Raw genomic sequence first — 14,918 nt, forward strand, 5'->3', positions numbered from 1 at the left:
GTTTCACTTTTCTTTATAACCAAAAGACAGAAAACAAAGACAGAATATTAATATAGAACCTAATTGCCAACAAAGGCAGGCTAATTGTTGCTTACAATGATTATGATGAGCTAGAGCAGCCAGTTATGGAACCAGGACCAAGAAATCAATAAGAGTTAAAACGTTTAGCGTAGAATAAGAGTTTCAGATGAAAACATCAGGGTTATGGTCACGGATTGATCAGTGAAGCAGCATTAATGGATGGTTTTTAAATCTGATAAAGCTGTGACTCATGGCCTGAAAATGAAAGTTTAATAATACCCGTGAGGAATAGGTGGCATTAGGATGCACAAAAAAGCTAAAGATGGAAAACATATGAACACAAATGTTAATGCAGATGTATTTCTATTTTAGTTGGACTGACAGATGCACATTGGCAAAAAAATTAACTACAACTGCACACAAAAAACTGGCTACTTAGTCATATGAAAGCATAATTACGCACTTGATTTGTATTCACAAACACACACACACACAAAAACTTAAAATGATCTCACTTGGCACTCTGTTGATGGCTTTAAGCGGCCGAAGGACCCGCACCGTCCGAATGGCCGACAGGTTGATATTCTGCAGGTCCAGTGAGTACTCTACCATCCTGGGTAGACAGACAGATACAGAAGTGAAAAATAGAGAAACCCAAAGAGAAAGAGAACATTATCTAACCTTTCTACTGTTACCTGTGTCATCTACAGGCTTAAAATATGACAGAAAATGATTACCCATTCTCAACCTGGATGGAAGCCTGCTGCTTATGATTTAACATCTGTCTTCATTCTTTGACCTAGTCTCAACTTTGCCCTCTTGGAGCTGTGTGAGCCTCAACAGCATGGAAAATGTATGGCACTGCAATGCTCAATCCAGAGATAGTGGTGTGTGTGTGTGTGTGTGTGGGGGGGGGGGGGATAAAAGTGAGAAAGCATCAAGAGGGGAGAATACCATGAAAGAGAGGTGAGGAATAGAAAGAGAGTGGGGAGAAAAAAGGAGGGATTCATTCTATTCTAAGTGCCTGCCTGCAGGATGTTGTGGCTCAGTCGGAGCCTGGCATCTGTTAGCAAGTCATTTCCAGAGCATGGCTAAGCTGTTTGTGCCCCCGAACCCAAACCACTTTCACAGGAGAATGGTCACCGTTTGCCATGTGTGTATGTGTGTGTGAAAGCTGTGTGCGTATGTTTGAATGTGCCATACTTATACTAATCATCAACACAGAGATAAGTGAGTGAATGAGTTTTACAGTATATATGTAATAAACCAGACCATAAAGGCCACTGTATGCATGTCTATGTGTGCAAGCAATGTACACTGTGTAATAGCTGTTAAGTGTGTTTGTGCAAGTCCATGCCTAAAATTGATGCCCGAGGCTTCAACAGTGTTGGGACAGCATGACACCAACAACAGCAGCACCACCACCACGAGCTAATAGCACCCAAAGCACATCTACGGGGTTTGTCAAAGCAAGCCAAGCTCACTGTCTCTCACATAGACAGACTTATGGGCCATGTCATTTACAATAATGTGCTACTTCTATTGATCCCACAGGGAAGCTCTTGTCATTTGCCCTTCACCATAGGACAGAGTCATCAACATAGTAGCACACCCACTCACCCTTGAGTGGGATTATTTGTAATGTAAGGGTTTGTTGTTCTAGTGTGTGTTTTATTCATATTGTACTGAAATGCTTAGTCCACACCAAACAAATGTCTAATTATGTCAGGGTGCTTGAGCACACCTTTTGGACTTGGAAAGAAGTTATTCTGCTCTAAGCCTAAAGCTCAGGAACTAGCACTTGAACAAATGCATGTGAAGATGTAGAGCAACATCGCAGACCAATTTTCTCTTCCCAGTGAAGTCGAAAGTGCAGAAATGCCACACAGCAGCTTGATTAAAATGTCACAGTATAGAGAAGCGGATAACAGTTGTTTGGGCGCCAGGCTTTTTCTAGCTGGGCATAGTGTTATTATAACCTGCCCAAAACCTAATAGTATCTGCTCTAGCTCTAATGACTTGATGTGGGCTGCTCAGAGACTGAACAGATGGCTAAAATGTCAAAAGGGAGTTGTGAAACAATTGAAAAATACATGTCCCCTCTCAGGGAGCTCAAAGGCACAAATGCTTGATGTTTTTAATGTTGGTTGATTAGGTTATAAGAAAGGGGGAAAATCTGATGGATGACACAGAGCCTCAGATAAGCACACATATTGTTATGTAAGGGAACCAACTGAATCCGCAGGATGGAGAGAGCTGCAAATAAAGTGAAAGAGAAAACGCAAGATAAATCATGCCTGTATGTGTGTGTGGGTCTTTGTGCATGCGTGTCTGTACACCGTGTGTATGTTTGCATATACTCAAAAAGGGGCCTCATCCTGTACACATCAATCAGGATGGTGTATTTCAGGGGGTAATTAGTGGAGTGCTGCAAGCATCCTTTTTATGATTGTTCTCACTCTGGTTTTTTACATCCCTTTTTTATGACACCTCTGTCTCATTCATGCATGTGTGTTAAATATCAATGCAAAATAGAGAGCTTCAGGAGAAACCTAGGGTAGAGCTAGTGTAAAGACATGAAAGACAGGAAAACTGAGTCATGAATCTAGACTTCACTGTCAACTGAACTATGTACTTTCATCAAAGTTAACATTAAAGTTGAAACTCATTCAATCATTCTCGTCTTTGACAGTGTAAAAAGTCTTTCTCAAAGGATCTCAAAAAATGTGAACCACAGCTGTTGTTATCTGTCTTGGGCTTTTTAATTATGTATTATAGCTAAGTTAGCAAAGGCTAGAACATCAGGTCCACAAACTGTAGTCAGGTTTCAGCTGGTACATTGTGTTCATCCTGTTTCAGACAAACTGTATATTAGAATAAATATAGAAGGCAAGACTGACTTTTCGTATTAAGACTCAGGTTTACTTCCTGAATCACAAATTTCTACTGATGCATATAAGAATACATACTTCAGTTTTCTGTTATTACTGCAGATAGCAGCCAATCTAGACTAGGGTTATAGAGCAAAAGCATTAAATCCCTTTCAGTACATGGGTGGATGAAGACCTGGTCTGTAAGAGTTCTGAAGGAAAGTGTTAGTCTGAGCTATGAAAAAGAAAGAGAAAGGAGAAGGGTGAGAGAGCAAGGTGTTGCCTGTGGGTAAGAGCCATGGAGCTCATAGCAGACTGTCGACTGTGATTTAGCCTGGCAAGGGCGGCACTGCCCTCAGCAATTAGCCTAGACACTAATCTAATGGATGCCACTAATAGGAAAACAAAAATAGAGGTGTTCACACAAATGCATAGACAAACATGGAGGCACACGTACCGTACACAGATGAAACTAACTCAAAAAGAATAAGCTGACAGACCACAATCTGTGTGGGTAATTCTGTGCCACAAACACACACACTCACACAAACTATGAGCATCCACTGGGGATAAACTGATTCAGCTCAAATGAAGATAAATGTTCCTCCACCTTCCCCGGTAAGTCTGTTGCTCTGCCTTTCTTTGTTTGCTATTATACGAGCCACTATCCCTATCCATCTCTCTCTCACTCACTCTGTTGCACACACACACACACACACACACACACACACACACACACACACACACACACACACACCACACACACACACACACACAGTCAGTCCGTGTGAGGACATGATGCATTCCCTAGCTCCCTACTGTTGCGTAGGCCAAGTTAATCTACTCTGTTTCAATTTTTAATTTATCACGTGTAGTGCCTTACCCTAACCCTAACCCTCACAACTAACTGCCCCACTTAAAACTTCAGCCTAACCCTAACCAAAACCTAATCTTAAACCCCAAATTGCTCTTTAAACACCCTTCTCATTGTGAGGACTGGCTGGTTAAAAATTCATGCTGGTCCTCACAATGACAGTCATACAGCACACACACACTTGCTTTATCACTGAGTCTGAGCCTCTCATTTCCCTTCTTCCACAGCAGGTGTTGGAGCAGGTGTGTTTGCTTTTGTTTTGTGCATCAATCCATCATGTGTGTATGTTTTTCTCCTGGTAACAGCATGTATAATGGACACTTTGCAACTTACAAACCAATAAAAAACCATGGATGTGTATGTTCTAGTGTCTTTTGATACTTCTTTCTCCCATTGCCTGCTAAACTATTTTACTCATATTCAAATTATTATACCACAGTAGGTCTCCCGTACAGTATATTAACAGCAGCGCCCTGACACCCACAAATTATAATCGACATATACCTGTGAGTGGATCTATCATATTTCTGTAGGCTTCCTGTTAAAAAAGTAATCATCATTATTAAGAATTGTTTAAACACAGATGTAAAGATGAAGTCACATAGACCGACAGGTTATCCATTCATTAAACACCTGCCACTGGTGACGTGGCTCATAGTGCACCGTAAGAGCTACACAGACCTGCAAAAAGAAAATGTGAACATGTCTTGGAGTGACTAAATTTCACGCTGCATTTAACAGCACTTGAAGACTTTATTAATCTTCTTAGGGCTTAAAAACCAATGAACTAATAGTTAGAGCAAGCAGTAGGCAAGAGTAGTTGGGAGTGACCGTGTCAGACTGCAACAATGAGAGCAAGGAAACGGCTCGTCATCACCTTCCTGATTTGTTAAGCCCCCATTTCAGACACTGTATTACAGCACTCAGATTCTAAGTACAAGTGAACTAATTCAGTCACGAATGCTTTGATTTGAGAACAAAATGCTGCTAAAGCATGTGCCTATGCCAATTTTCCCCAAACAACACTGCATGCAAACTTTACCAGAATTATAATTAATGCTATTGCTCACCCAGCCATGACGATGAAGAAGTCCAGCCTGTTCCACGTGTCTCCCAGGTAACAGCGACGGCCAAAGATCCCAAGCGCCACCATCTTTACCACCATTTCCAGTGCAAAGAAGATGTAAATGAATGCATCAAAAGCCTGAGAGAAAACACAGGGAGATGAAGTTAGAGGGAAATGAGCATCAGTTTTCTCCCATGTGCTTATAAAATTCATATCAAAAGAGCTCAATATGTAGTCAAAGCTCCCTTTTCACTGTCAGATCTCAGTTTCTTAGTATTCGAAGAACACTTGTCATCTCTGGTGATGATAAATTGTCTAGATTAAAAAGACTATCTTAGTTGTTAAATTAGATCTTAAGAAAAAGAATAGGGCCACAAAAAATGAAAAACTCCAGTGCCTGAAACTCACATGCATATTTCTCAAGCCTCAAGTGATTTTTTTTTTTGTTCTGAACCTGTATCTATTCAAACACCTCAAAACTATCTATGACCCTCTACTATTCACCTTTGAAAAGCTATTCTAACACTTTTTTAAGAGTGGCAAGTTCACACTCTGCAGCAGACACACCCCAAAGCCCACAAGACCTGTCAAATTAATTATTCTTCATCCAACTGCCCTTTTAAACACCACGGGTAATAATCTACTTGCACAGTAAAAGAGGGATATGTGATGTTGAATACTGAATGTTTGTGTGTGCTCTCTAGAAGTCCTGTTTGCTGTTAACATTTGTATGGCTTAAAAGAGCTAAATATCTGTGCGGGTGTTATAACATAGTCCCACACTGCAAAATAAGAATTACAGCACAAGTAAGAAGAAAAAAGGAAGTGAAGGAGACCCGGGTATGAGTAGAGAGAGAATATAATATAAAGAGAGAGAAGACAGAGAGAGATAAATGCAGAGGGAAAAATTAGCCCATATTTCTGCCATGTCTTTCTTGCATTATTCTGTTTAAATCACTATCTAAACCTCCTATTGTGTTTTCACAAGAAAACTCTTCCCTGCTGCTTTGCCCTGGGCTGTATGACTGTGTTTGCCGCCTTGTTATATATTCCTACAACTTATAACTCAAGCTATTACATCTTGACACAGAGATTTATGGCGAGCCATAGAAATTGAAATGCATGTCTGCTTGCTAATAAGTCACGGGTCACAATTTATTTTTTGTTTGTTTCGCAATTGGCATCCATCCCCATCCATTGTAACAACAAAGCACAACAACACATAAAGCTCTACTCCTCCAAAAAGAAACAGATGTTGCTGATGCTTTGAAATCTTAAAGTTATAAAGCATGAAAGGCTTGAGGTGCTGACCGAATATGAAATAAAGAGATAATGCAATTGCTTTTTTAAATATCTACACATAAAGTAGCAGCTTAAGCCAGTTAGACAACATTCAATTTTAAGACGAGTACACCAACATACTCAAATATAATTTTTTAGATGGCAGGCTAAAGCACCACTATTCATAGATAAATAGAAACAAGTTCTAGTTCTATAGCAGAGACAGAAGTGCAAATCTATGCACATGTAGGTGTGTGAACACACAACTGTACTCAACCAGTGCTGCTCTCTTACGTGAGCATGGGTTTTTGTGAATACATATGGGGATGACAGTATTGTAATGCATTTGAAGCCAGCATATGTGACCCATCACTGCTCATTCATTCACAAAGAAAAAACCTAACATGAACATCACCTCAAATACAGCCGGCATACAGATATTGCGGCATGCAAAGGGAAAGATGAGAAGATCAGGCTCGCATACTGTTTAAATGATGTTCTGATAAATAATGCAGCCTGCACGCCTCACATGTAATCCGACATTGGACGCACCAGTCGGATCCCTGTTGCGCTCTGCTCTGAGTGAAAGGGGAATGAATTCATCAGGGTTATTTGTCACTACCGCCAGCTTCCTATTCAGTCAGCCTATCAGATTTCATCGTCAACATGATTTGTAAAGAGATTGAGGCAGTCTTGTGATGGGCCCTTTCGCGATTTGAAATAGGAGCTGGTATGGAAGCTACTTCACATTCTGTCATTGTGCGGCTTATTTAGCAGTAGGGGAGGACGTGGTAAGTAGGTCATCAGGAGTGTAATGGTACCATTTAAAATAAAATAATTCACTATGTGTGCCTTATTCTACTTGTGGAACGAGTGACTGATTAATCAGTGTATAAAAGCAAAGGGGCCATGAGGACAAATTTCAGACGCGCAGAAAAACGCTGTAGGACAGGATAATGAATACCTGAAAGTCATTCTCCAAAGTGGTTTTCTAAAGATCTGGAGCTCTATTAAAATGGCTGACAAGATGCTGATTTGAAGGTATAGTGAGTCTTGTCCAAATCCATTTTAGGCAGAATAACAACTTTCCTTTAGTGAGAAATTATTATGAAAATACATACAGGATTTAAATCCAGGCTGGAGCACAATGAGAACAGTTTCCAGCCTCAACTGCAGATTCTGACCGTGGGGGATGTTCACTTCGGGTGTTTAAAAGAACATATCTATTTAAAAATTACAATCATTCTTGATTTTGTACTCTTCTTGACCTACATTCCCTGGTCATGCAGATAATATTGGTTATAAGTGGGAAGGATTTAGGATATCTGCCTCTAAAAATGTGTTTATATTCCCAAGAGCAATGAAAAAATATTTACTATGAGTCGTTCTCAGAATAATCAACAATCCCTGCTATTACCAGCTTTTGTGGAGACAATTTCTTTGGTAGCACCAGAAATCTCAGACAGAAGAACTTCCTCCTCCTCCAATCCTTTAGTTTTGACATCTTACTTTTCATTGCAGTTTTTATATACATCTACTGATTGAGTTCATTTTGTACCTTAATTATCTTTGTCAGATATTTTGGTGAATTTATTTTAATTCTGTTCCTAGATATGGACCTAGGTTTACCACATGGCTCCCCAATATCCCGCCCTCCATCCCCACCCCCATCTCTCACTAAGTCTTTCTGCTTTTCTTCCTCATTTGCAAATAAATACATGATGTGATCTGATCTTGTGGCCCTCTATACATTTGTGGTTGTTACTGTATTACCCAGGAGGCCAGACAAGCATGATATAGGATGGTAAAGCGGAAACACAGGGTGAGGCATATACGGCAATTAAAAGGAATATAGGAAGAGGAAGGCAGACAGTGAAGAAGAAAGATGTGTAGATTTAAAACAGCAGCAAATGTTAATTAGATTAAATGAACCAAAATTCCTGTGACATAAATAAACCTGTTACCTAATTTTACAGTCTGTGTGCATTTGAAATTTGAATCCTCCACTGATGTGATTCATGTGAATATACATATTGCTGCAGGCAAATGGAATATGTATATACAATTTGTTGAACATAGAATAATCATGGGACAAACTGGCAACACATTTCCAATGTTGTAGAGAGACTCACAGTGTCAACGGACATTACATTTGAGACCGAACCTGCCAAACTACGGGAACAAAGCTCGACAATGTTACTGACTCCTTTTGTCAGTGGTGACCTCAACAGGGTGAATGTCCACAGCTCCAAGACAACAGAGTTTATGTCATCCTGAGGATGAGATGCACTGTTTCCTGTTATGTGAAAACCACATTTAGACAAAGGGGCAGCTGGGCATAAAGTACAGCACGTGCCTAGGGACAGCTGTGGTATGTAATGTTAGGGTTTTGACAATTTCTGACAGATTAAAAGCCCTGAAAACAGAACTATAATTAATTTAAAGAATAAATTGCAGTAAAATTAGAATGAAATCCTGCAGGTGATGCGTTGTTGGCTGTGGCACTCGTGTCCATCTACAGGCACCACTTTACTTTCTGACACCTCTCTGCACAAGTGTATTCTTGTCAAAAAGGGGCTAAATCACATGCACTTCCACAACACTATATTAAAACAAACTACAGCCCAATTCCCTGTTCAGAGAGCAGGAGAACGTCCAAAGTTTCAGGAGGGAAATGTTCCTGCAGCAGTGAGTCTGAATCACAGCTTGAGGTTCAGTGACAAGAAGAGCTGGGAGCTGCTTATTTCACATAATTGATCGTTTTGTTCTATCGCTTCATCGGTGCACTGACATGTGGGTGCAACACACACACACACCGAGTGTGTGACAAAGACAAACACAGGTTTGCACATTACCTGCAGGATCTGGCAGCGGTCCGAGGTGCAGTCGATGTTCTCACAAGGTTGGTACATGCCCAGCGTCACACAGTTGAGCAGGATCACCATGATGCTAATCCTCTCGAACCACGTATTAACAGGACTGGGGTTAAGGAGCAATATCAGCTGAAGAGAAACACATGACCATGCACACACCGAACAGGTTTCAAATGGGGCTAGCTGTTTTAATTAATACAGTGGCACTACAGGAAGATGTAGAAACTCGGATTTGCTTTACAGTGGCAAGAAAAGGTAGTTATATGACCTTTTTTTTGTGAGGCATGGCCAACATCAGATGTTGATGCTACTTGTGATTAGCACACTGACACTGTGGGTTACTGTAGTTCTAAACAACCTAGTGATGCCAATAATCAAGATCGATTGTGTTTCAGACACATAGGACACATTTTGCAAGGATTATTTAAAATGATGCATAGACAAGCTTTCTCCCTTTTTATCATTTCCCTTTTCTCTTGATGCACAAAGCCACCTTGTCACCGTGCAGACCGTGCACCATATCTAAAGATGCAGAAGCTGCTGCACAAACCTTCTCTGAGTAATATTTGAGGCATTTCACACATAAATTACAACAAAGATATTCATGCATGTGCAAAATGTAAGCTACATTTGCTGGATAATATGTGTGTGTAAGGATTGCTGTGACGCAGTATAAAAGTCTTTTATAGCTTTTCACTTCTTTCATATCTTAAGCTCTTAGCTTATGTTCTTTTAACTCATTACTCTGTCGTGTTAAGTCTTCATATTCCTGTCTTGTTTTTGTCCTGGTTCGCTTTACAAAGTATCCTTCCTGATAGTTCTTGTGGTTGTATGCAGCATATCTTCGTGCAAGTTTGCCTGCAATTTTTTACAAATAAGAATGAATCTGAGCCCGTACAGAGACGCTGTTCTAATTGAAGTGATTTGAAGTAATTTTGTGCAACTCATTGTGCCTGGGGATTATGTGGTTGGAAACTTCTTTGTTATACTTTTTTAATGAATCTCTCTCTTTCACACGGACACACACATGAACACTCCTGTGCACTGATAGACACATGCATGGCCATGCTCTCCATTAATCTGTATGTCTCTCCAACCTGTCAGCACCTCTCTGCTGGCTCTGATATCGCTTTAGCACCGCTGTCTGGGATGATAGTGAAATAAAGAGAAATCATTTCAGAATGTTGTTTGTAAATAAATATTTTTTGTATATGTGAAGTTTTTCTCCTTTTACGTTTGTGTTTCCTTATCTAACCGACACCTCTTCTCTGAAATAAGGGTCTAAAGCCTTTTGGTTACAGTGTATTTATTTTCCCTTCTGTAGCTCTCCTTTCTCAATATCATTTCTATTTTCCCAGCTGTCACTCCTTTCCCCTTTTTCTACTATCTATGATTTTCTCAGCTTTTCATTCGTTCCCAGGTGTGACAGAGCACACAGTGTTTTGCCCTTCCGGCAAAAACAAATGCAAAGACTTTGGTACACATTATATCTCAACAGGCAATAAAAAAACAATCAGGCCTGCATGTGTATAAATCTATGTCCATGTGTGAGGGGTTACGCATGTACGTGTACGTCGCGCTTCGATAATGCAACTGTAGAACCTGCCCTGAGGTGTTGTGTTTGCAAAGCAGAAGCCACCACGTGAGGTATAGTGTGAACCAGCTGAGTGAAAGGAGTGAAACGAATTTAAAAAAGAATATAAACACAGATATACAAATGCAAAGAAGAAGACTTGTTTGGGACTTACTGTAGATGCAGGCAAACACAAGACAGGAGACAAAGAACAGAAGACATTCTGGCAAACACTGCATGTCTTCAACTTTCCCAGCTTAATGCCTTCACGGCTCAAAGTCTTTTCAGAGCAGCTCAGATGAAAACACACACATTCCTCCAAATGTCTTCATTACATGCAAAACACCACCCTCACATCCTATGGGTTCCTCACCTTCAACCTATCATGATAACAGCTGCTGCTGCGGCTGCTGCACTGCTATATGTTTTGAGTTCTGTTTCTATGTAACACTGACCCCAAAGCTTTCCCTCTTCAGAGATATAAAGCAACACACAGCTGACTCACACCCAGCTGATTCCAGCACTAGCCAATCACTGGTCATGTCACTGCCTTATCATGTTGGGACGCTGCTAACTGAGTCTGACACCAAGGATGCTTTGAGGAGAAAAGAAGTGAGGCATGTTGTTATTGAGCTTCAACATTTAATTAGATTGTTCTTTTAAAGGTATTACTTGTGTGATATTTACCCACAAAATGCCCCTGAATCCGCAGAGGGAACACTCCCATGTGACGGAGAGGTTGCATCTTTCTGTCTCTTCTTCTTTCCCTCATCCCTCGCTCCTGTATGTCTAATCTTCTTAGGATGCGGACAGGGTCTCCTCTCTGTCTTTACTCTCTTTTCATCTTTCCTCTTTTCCTCTTCTCCACGTCTCTACCTATTTTTATGCCTGTCCCTCTGCGTCAATACTGATTTCGTCAGACACTTGCCTTCCTCTTTCATCCCTTTTTTCTAGTTGGGGCTTTCCAACTTTATGACGCTCTATGGCTCCCTTTTTGACGAAACATTTAGGGATCTTCACTTTGTGTTGTTGATTCTCTTTTTGTCTCTCTGTCTGCCTTTGTGATGCATTCAAATAACAAAACTGCAGCGACGAGGAGGCCCAGGTTGACCTCATTTTCCATACCTTTACTAGGGAAACACATCTTTAGAAGAACGAATTATTCTAATCATCAAAATGGGAGTATGGAGGGCTCCGGTGCAAAAACCAATTTATTACCTGAGTGCATTTCTTATTTATTTTGTCTCTATGAAAATCCTGTACACCCTACCTGCTACAGCATCCAAACAATTTGCAGTAGCAGTCCTAATGCTGAGATTAACTATAATGTGCTAAATAAATAAACATTTGCAAACAGGCAAAAAGACATTTTATAACTTGATCAAGTGATCATCTGTGCTCAGATGGTAAGATAATAAATACAGAATAATATAAAGTAATACATAAAATTATTCTCTCACCTTCTATCTTTTTCTTTTTCAGTCATGAGTAATTGTGACTGCTTCACCTGACAACGAAAAGGCAATTCAACAAGTTGGCTGCGTTATATTAAACCAAACCAAATCAATTTCTGTATGACTCTTTTCACTCTAAAATAGTAAATAAAATGCACCAAATCAACAGGCTGTGCGTGTGTGTGTGTTTACTTGTAAGGAACAGGGTGACTCATAACTGAATGAAAGCTCTGCAATTTACAATGAGGCTTTTTGACAGAGCTTCCCTTCTCCGTGCTTGCACGTGCGTGCACGTTTGTGTGTGTTCCTGTGAAAACCCTCAGGATCAGTCTCATTCAGAGTGAATCAAAATGACATTCTGCTTCTCACTGTGACACTGAAGCCTGTGCCTGTCTCTTCTCCCAGTGCGATCACACCATGATAGGTCACACACTGTTACACGCACACACACACACAACCGCAGTTTCAGTAAAGTAGCAGCATTCATGCCCTTAAAACTGAACATACAAAAAACAAATAATAATAATAATAATAATACAACATGCCGTCACACATATATCCCCTTCCACATATTTTTTGTGACAACCAATGTCCCATCTAGTTGTTTGTGTTTTCCCTGTAAAACATCCATAGTTGTGATGCATCACAATGTCACAGTGAGGAATGTCCCAGTGGCTGGAGGAGGGATCCATCAGTATGACTGAGCCATGTCCAGGTCAACCAGTGTTCAAACTGAAACAGAGCGTGTCCGCCTACTGTCCTTGGTATCACACAGTCCTGCTTGTGTTTTGACTCTGTAACTAGTGTTGTGGCCCTGCTACTCTCCCTGTCACTCCCTCTGTCTGTGTGCCTCTCATTGATGAAGTAGTAAGGCAGACTGCCAGGGATCTCCCCCACCTACCTTACTCTGCTCTCATCCCTCTTTTTACCCCAGTTAATTTCCTAGTACCTTGTGGGAAATTTGATCAATGACCCTGTCTATGTGTCTGTCGCCGTGGATTGCATATGGCTTTTCTCTGTCTGACCTTCTGGTGGCTTGGCTGCAATTCTTCTTGCTGTTTGTCTACATGACTTCCATAGTGTCTGCCATCTGTGATTTTGTGCTTAAGTATTTACTGCTGATTTCTCAGTGTGTCAGATCTCTATCTTTGTAATCAAGATGTATTTGTGTATGTCACTCACTGACATAAAACTAAGAAACAAGGACATAAAATGTGCACACCCCTTAACATTCACCACAACAACATTTGTCAATGCTGTGGTGAACAGGGTTCAGCATGGGAAAAATATAATGCTGGCTATGATTGACAGGCGTCAGAACACACAGTATATCACAGTTTGCTGAGCAGCCACAGGGTGACTGCATCTGCTTTTAATATTGTAGCTGATTGGTTTATTTGCCAACAGCTGTGCAGGTACTCACAGGTAACCTTTTAATCATGACAGAAAGCTGTGCTGGAGAGTTTATTCTGAGCCAAAGAAGCACACATGGTGTGAACACTGTGAATAACAAGTAAACCACCACCTTAAAAGTGTCAAGCAGACTGTGATAGACACTGCCCGTCCAAAAAAAGTCACACACATTGAACTGCCTTTAGCTTTGATTACAGCATACATTAGCCATGGCATCGCTGTGACATGGCTAATCTAATGATGTAATAACCCGGTCATTCACTGTATTCAGGTAGTCAGCAGACCTCATTCTTTGAGCATATAATGTTACTAACCCGAACCTGACCAACTGCAGCAACCCCAGATCATAGCACTGCCCCCACAGGCTTATACGGTGGGGGCTGATGGGTGCATCACTTCATCTGCCTTTCTTTATTTCCTGATGCTCCATCACTCTGGAACAGAGTAAATCTGGACTCATCATCAGAGCACATGACCTTTCTCTACTGGACAGTTCTTAACCCAGTTTTAGTAGTTTCATCAATCTCCTTAGATGTTTCTTTGCTACATTCATGCCAATAATTTGACCCTTCTGAAACAGTTTAACATCTTTTCCACAACCACAGGATGTGTCTTCTGACATGGTTGTTTAAGAAATGAGAAGCTATTCACTGAAACAGTTAGGGTTAAATAACTCGTGGCCAGCTGAAAAATAACCATTTATGCAGTGATTTTTCCAGTGAGAGACTCCTACCCATTTGCTTAGTTTATTGTGCTTGTCTCAGCAAATGTAACTTTCACTTTGCAAGCCCCAGAAAAGTTTGCTTATGTCTACATGCTCACACTGTTGTACACACTTTATGCTCCTCCCATTCAAAACACTATTTGAAATTTGAGGGATTATATTTTTGCATATTCCACTTCTACTAAAATCCGTCTTTGCTCAATAACAAGGTTGGGAGTTTTTAAGATAAAACCTTCCTCAAAATATAAGGGCTTATGGATGAGCGTGTGTCAAGAGAATAGAATCAGTTCTTAAATGTCCAGGAACCACAGATTTCCCTTCTAGTGCCATGAAAAATATAGCAGGCTATTTAAAAAAAACTTGCTTTTTAACTTGAGTATCGTGTGGTGCAGTTGAAAGACTCAGTGCAGATGGAGTGCAAACAATAGCATGATGTCATTATCATCTCACTGCCCTTGTTCAAGGAAAAACACACTGTGAATAAGTCTGACGGTGCATTGACACTGTATTTTTATACAGTATATGCACATGTTTATACAATACTTTTCATTAGTAGTGTTGTTGTAAGCTATGATAAGGGATGAGGTGGGTGTTTAGATGGATACATAGCAAACTATCAATAAAACATAAGCCAGTGTTATTGTATTTAATTAAATACAATAACACAAAGATCTGTCACATCACACATCTAAAACAGCGTTTTAATGATTAGCAGATGAAGTCACGCATGTTTCAGTACATGAGAAAAGAACAGGTTTATTAAGACATAA

The 14,918-nt window shown here is 40.3% G+C and overlaps 1 protein-coding gene across 7 annotated transcripts in view; it reads right to left on the minus strand.

Annotated features, from left to right (window-relative positions):
- Positions 1–14,918, minus strand: part of LOC113156486 (voltage-dependent T-type calcium channel subunit alpha-1I) — a 122,108-nt gene that overhangs the window by 53,336 nt on the left and 53,854 nt on the right. For all 7 annotated transcript variants that reach the window (XM_026351694.1, XM_026351686.1, XM_026351663.1 and 4 more), the window contains 3 exons: positions 8,967–9,078; positions 4,836–4,969; positions 537–634 (listed from right to left, as the gene is read on the minus strand). In XM_026351694.1, the coding sequence (XP_026207479.1) occupies positions 537–634; positions 4,836–4,969; positions 8,967–9,078 (344 nt within the window). The remainder of the gene's footprint in view (positions 1–536; positions 635–4,835; positions 4,970–8,966; positions 9,079–14,918) is intronic.

This window comes from Anabas testudineus, chromosome 8 (assembly GCF_900324465.2).
Source record: "Anabas testudineus chromosome 8, fAnaTes1.2, whole genome shotgun sequence".
Taxonomy (NCBI): Eukaryota; Metazoa; Chordata; class Actinopteri; order Anabantiformes; family Anabantidae; genus Anabas; species Anabas testudineus.